The sequence below is a fragment of the Apaloderma vittatum genome, unplaced genomic scaffold (assembly GCF_000703405.1).
Source record: "Apaloderma vittatum isolate BGI_N311 unplaced genomic scaffold, ASM70340v1 scaffold13862, whole genome shotgun sequence".
NCBI lineage: Eukaryota > Metazoa > Chordata > Aves > Trogoniformes > Trogonidae > Apaloderma > Apaloderma vittatum.
This window is the reverse complement of record NW_009703166.1, coordinates 5,770-11,807: the sequence shown is the minus strand read 5'-3', so window position 1 is coordinate 11,807 and position 6,038 is coordinate 5,770. Positions and strand designations below refer to the sequence as shown.

At 38.9% G+C, this 6,038-nt stretch overlaps 1 protein-coding gene across 1 annotated transcript in view; it reads right to left on the bottom strand.

The window, feature by feature from the left end:
- The window catches only part of LOC104270237 (yorkie homolog), a gene marked incomplete at both ends in the record, with an annotated part of 22,748 nt that extends 17,167 nt beyond the window's left edge, over positions 1-5,581 (bottom strand). The window contains one exon of the mRNA XM_009864536.1: positions 5,466-5,581. Coding sequence (XP_009862838.1) covers positions 5,466-5,581 — 116 coding nt within the window. The remainder of the gene's footprint in view (positions 1-5,465) is intronic.
- Positions 5,582-6,038: the final 457 nt, after the last annotated feature.

The window sequence follows — 6,038 nt, the reverse complement described above, 5'->3', positions numbered from 1 at the left end:
ACTGAGTAAAGTATATACTGGTCCACAGCATGCGCTTTTGTAGTAAGAGCAAAATGCCTTTGAATCAGGATGCCAGGAGATGATCAGTCCACCCACCTGGTGGAACAGCAGTGCCTTTGAGATTCAGTGGTCTCATGAGTACGAGTTTTCTAGAGACAATCCCAGGCAAGGTTCTCTTTCTAAATAACACGTGCAGCTGTGGACAGGACAGAAAAGGTCTGTCTGCTCACCTGGCTGTCACAGCAGCAAGTCTTCCTAACTAAATGGCATCAACAGTCACAGAGACTGAAACTTTTTCTCTGGAAAATTTTTGCCTTAATCAACACATCGCTTTCTTTCCTGGCCAGTGAACTGCTCTCATGTTTCTGCTGTCACATCTCTACACGTCGAAACAGTAGTTCAAAAATTGATTAGGACTGTTTTCTATAATTCCTGTTTGGTTTTGTGAGCAGTTGTGAAACCAGAATATTGTCAAGTCTGATTTTGTAACTGGCTGTCTGACAAACTCTGTATTAAAGGGAAGTAAAGGAGGAAAAAATGGAAAACCATGGTGAAGAATAGCAGACATACTCACTTGGAGCATCCAGGAAAATTCCTGCGCAAAATCACTTTTCCCAAAATAGGCTCAACAGGAACAGAATTCCCATGTTGTACAAACCCAGCCATGCTGGGTCTAACCAGAAGTCCATTCAGCCCAGATATTTAACCTCATGCTATGGAACGTTGTTGCTGAAAGCAGCCCGTACAGCAACTGTCACGCTCTATTTAAATAAAGCCCCAAATACACATACGGACCCCAAAAAAGTATAGTGCCCATGAATAGTCACTTGGCCTCCAAGTACCTCAGGTGATTTCTTGAGCCAGACTCTGTCTACTTAGTAGGTGCAAAAGGATCTCTCTTTCTTTTTCCAATCTTCCCTCAAGTCTTTGTAAACATTTAGGACCAACAGTATCGCTGTGGTGTGGTCTCCTACCAGTTCTGCCTGGGTGCTTCCTAGGTCAACTGAACACAATCACAACCGTAAGGGTACAGCTCCATGAAATTATTTGCACAGGGCGAGACAACCCTTCTAGGGAACTCACCATTTACTGTGGCACTTTTAAAGACAAGGTTATCCAACAATTAGATTCTAATTTCCAAATGTAAACCACCCCTACAGAACTACCGATAAGGCATATCTCTATAACTAAATATTTATATAATGTTATAACTTAACATAAATACATGCAATTTTAAAAGTTTGTGTGCATGTCTCTGCTTGGTGTGTATCTCCATTTTATTTGAGTTTTTACTTTCTCATATGCCATGAAATGCAGAGTCTTAAATGCAAAGCAGAGCTCGCTGCTGACAGACAGAAATCAACAGGAAGAGTAACAAAAGCAAAAATGTAGAAACTTAAGCTATGCTGGGACACAAATCTTGCAAAGAGAGTAAAATAATAATTCAACTGCATTCCAGTAATATCCCAAGGCATAAGCAGGACAAGAATGTCTTACTGTAGTTTTTGAAGATGTAAGTCCCCACAGTTGCTGATATTTAACTGTAAGCTAAATGTAAATAAAGCTGTATTTTATCAAAATGTTAATGCATAGTAGAGAGCATCTGTATCTAGATAGTAAAAGAATACGCATGGGAAACTTCGGAATTGGAACACATACGTTCAGTAGCAGGAATCACCTTCCCCTAATACAAAAGCTGATCTCTATAAACCTTCCTAATCTTTCTCTGTGAAAGTGAAAATTCTTCCCTGCAATCACAGTCACTGTGAATCCAAAACTTTAAAAATTATATCAAAGTCTGCAAAATTTACCTGAAGCTCACTTTTACTCCGTCAAATTAGTAAAACTTAAGAAAAAAACACAATTAAAAGGGGTACATTTTCTTCAGACAAAGAAAAAAATGAACATTACTGTAAAGCAGGTACTTAGCAACTCCACTTTCACCGCACATCAGACATAGTGTTGACTGGATACAAAGCAGAATTTATAACATGACTGGTTACATAGAAAAGAAATCTGTAGCTGAAGTGAGCAAGAACCTGAGAGCTGAGCTAGAACTGGTTTTAGCTATTGGCGTATTCCTCCATACCCTCCTGTCCCCCAAGGTGGAAAGAAAAAACCCCTCATGAGCTAGGAATTTGTGAGTCCCTTCTCTTAGCTATCTTTAATGTGGCACTAAAGTCTTACCCTAAGAGGCAACAGAATCACACACTATGTGTAATTCTGATAAAACTTTCACCAGGAAGCCCCATTCAAAAACTGTAACATAAGAGGGAAGACAGAAGAGGACAAAGACAAGCCACCCACTCCAAAGCTCAGGACCTACAGTCTATGCGCAAGCAGGAGAGGCCACAGCAAGCAGTGCTGTCAAGCACAACTCGGGAAGTAAAAGGATCTGCAGAATGGAGGTACAGAAACACAACAACCATCCCAGTTCTCTTGTATCAACTGTACTTGTGTAAGAAACAGGCATTGTCGTCTTTCAAATTTATAACTACCTCGGTAAGAAACCCAGAGGAGAAGTTCCTCAGAAGAACAATGTACCTTTTATTACTATTTTTCTACCTTTTTTTAATCAAGACAGAAGAACATAGTTACTCCTCTAGTACCTTCAGGGAAAAAATGGTTAGTGAACACACAGCGAGAACAGTCAAGGGCAATTTTTATATCCATGTTGCATATTTAGAAGTAACAGGCTTCCCCCCCCATTATTAATGTGAAGATGCAATCCTATTTCACAGATTAACTAACAAATATCATTTAAAAGAGCACTCTTTCTCTATATACCCAAACCATTTTCATTAATTACATGTACCAAGATAAGTTCAGCAAGACTGAGACAAAAAAAAATACCAAAGAATGAAAATAAATGACAGGGAAAAACATCCTCACTTTTCACATACCAATGCCTGTAAAGGATGTATGCTAACACTCATAAAATAGTTCATCCACAAAATCGTTGCCTCCACCCTCACTACACCTATCTAGTTTTGCTTTCTTCCCATTCTCCCCAAGTTCCACTTAACCTATTTATCCAGAAAACAGGTTTATCTTCAACATGCAGACAGCAGCTTTCCAAGTTCTCTTCCCTCTCTCCCTCTTGAGTTTGTTTGCCTGTTGCTAATTCTAGCTAATGGCTAGTATTCTAATTCTGGCTAACAGCTAAGACAGCTCCTAAAAACCTTCCCTCTTACATTTTACCACAGCAACTTTACTCACAAGCTCCTATGCCCGTCTGTAATTAAATATACTAAAACTTGGACAGTAACTTTTGATTAAGGGCTCCAACTAATGAGCACTATACAAGGAAGAACCATACAGAAAGAAAAACATTCTCCCTTGTGGCATTTCAGACATTTTTTTGCAAGTCAGTGACCTCCAGCTGTCACAATACTTAAAACTTGCTTTTTCCCAGTATCTTTCATGAAAGGCTCTCAAAGCACTACGGCATATTTCGTTGCCAGCAATATTTCATAACAGGAAACTTCTGTCGTAAAGGTCTCAACTTTATTTCCCAGTTCTTGAGGATGAATATCCAAATTAGAACATTAACTAGTCTTACATTTATGACGTCAGCACTCAGATTTAAGTTCCACTGTGCTGAAGTAGTACATAGTTACTTGGTTTTTCCATTTCTCTCAGAGATTCTTTATGAGGCCGCCAAGGAAGCAGAAGTTACCAAGAACTCAGTAGTAAAAAGCAACAGAATCAGATACAAGAGACTTTTGTAAAAACAAATATACAGTCATAATTTAAAGTTAACACATACAGATTTGCCAAATCAGGTATCAAAAATCTAATTATATCCAACAAATGCTGGTTCAGTATTATTTAATTCAAAACAGACTTTTGTTAACTGCAAGTAAGCTAAGGGTAAGCAGATGCATCCGAAGAGTCAGTTCCAAGTCACACAACCTCAACTGATTTAAGCTTAAAAAACGCAACACCACATAAACTCAATATACAGAGAAGTTCCAATTTCTTCATGCACTTGATCAAAAACAGCACTGGGGGGGGAAAAAACTTTACAAGATTTTCAATTCATATTCAATAAAGTATCACCTGTGAAATTAAAAATACATGCTCAATGAAGTTGTAGTCAAAAAAAGTGCTTTCTCAAATCACAAGACAAGCCACTTAAAACATCTCTTTGTTGCATGAGCAGCAATATCTATGCAGAACACATGTTCACACACATCAAGCAATAACATGTGGATTCTTGATCTTCTTTTAAAAATAATCCTTGTGCATTGGTCCCTAGATTCTTTCAGATTTCTAACCCTTACAATTAACCTGCTTATTTTTTTGGTGAGGACACTTTGTTTCTTTCTAAGTATATACAGTGAATCCTACTTCACTATCAACATTTTTTCCTGCTAATTCTTAGTACAACTTGGACTCTCATTTGTTTCAGGTTCCCAGCTAGAAAAAACCATGATTAGCTTCCCCTCTAATACTCAGTCATAGACAGCACAGTTTGGTCACGGCTGTTAATCTTTTGGTATTGTCTGTAGCATATGAATTGCAGCACGGAACAAAGCTGTCTCAATGGACAACGAAAAGCAGTACCAGAGAATAACCTTTGTGAAATACAGGAACAGCAGACATACACAAAATACAATCAGATTTTGCGAAAATAAATAAGACATGAATCTCAACGACAGACAGAAGGTGGCAAAGCACAAGGAAGAGCACAGCAGTCAAACTAGCATGGCACCAAACTTATCTGCTTGCTTTCTGCATCATCAGGACAAAACAGCTCTAAAAACACAGAGTAGATTCCACAGCAAGAACAAGTACACTTTACTGTTGCCTACTTATGCCCCCCATCCCAGGCTAGCTGAAAAAACATTCCAGGAAAAAATATCAGACTTCCTCAGCTAGAGGAATTATCATCATGAAATAGGATTTTGGACATGATGGGAAAATAAGAGGAAAACCAAAATGTCTCTGCTTCTAAACAAGATTTTCCAGGTGTTTGCTTTATTCATATAGGGAAGACAGGAAAAAATTATATGTTCATGACAAATGCAGGAAACGTAAACAAATGGGAGTATATCGACTCCTGTAAGTGGGAAGGGGAGGGAGAAGAACACTGCAGAAGCACAACAGCTTTAATGTAAACTGATACTAACTTACTGGAAATTCTGGTCTTCTGACTGAAAATGCTGTTAAATTGATGAAATTAGACAATAATTCTGCTTCTTTAAATATTTGAATCATCCATTTGAAAAAGTAAAAGCACAAACCAAAGAACTACAGGATACTTTCTGATGACATCACAAATACTATACAAATTCTCTAGTCTCAAGCATCAGCTCTTGCCTGGTGCATTGGGCATCATTGAATTTGAAGTTTAAAATCAGAATACTGGACAATTGTGAGATTTGGACTCCCTCCCCCTCAGTTAAAGCAGCCGTATCTTCATTTGTATGACCTTTCTCATAAATACAAAGATTGCTTACCTGATGCCGAGTTCATGATGTTCTGCTGCACAGAAGGACTGGTGGGAGCTGTAACATTCATCTGGGAAAGCATGGCCTTCCGTGGATCTTGCCATGTTGTTGTTTGATCAATGTGACTAAGACAAAACAAAGCAAGAGTTAGGATACTCATGCATTCACAACAAGGACCTGCTGGTGCAGAAAGTTTAACAACAAAAGGTTAAGCCTTCCAACAACGGCCACATTCAAAACCGAGCAAGGACTGTCTGGATTCTTTCCAAGCATCAGTGTACGGCAGATTCTCCAACCCTTGCTCTGGTCACCGCCACTCGCACAAGCAGCAGCTGTAGCAATCCGAGCTAGAGCAGCGGTGAGGTAAAGCTCAGCATGAGCAGCGCAATCTACCATTAATAGATGTGGTACCCTTGAACTAAACATTCTCCTCCTTTTCTTACTGATTAAGTTCCTTGTCATTTCTAAATGTGACTTTAGAGTCTTTCAAACCAAGCCAGTTATATTTGGAATCTCAGGCACAGTCCAGTAACTCGGCATGATGAGCTCATATTCGGCGCCTGGGGAGTTGTAATGAACTGG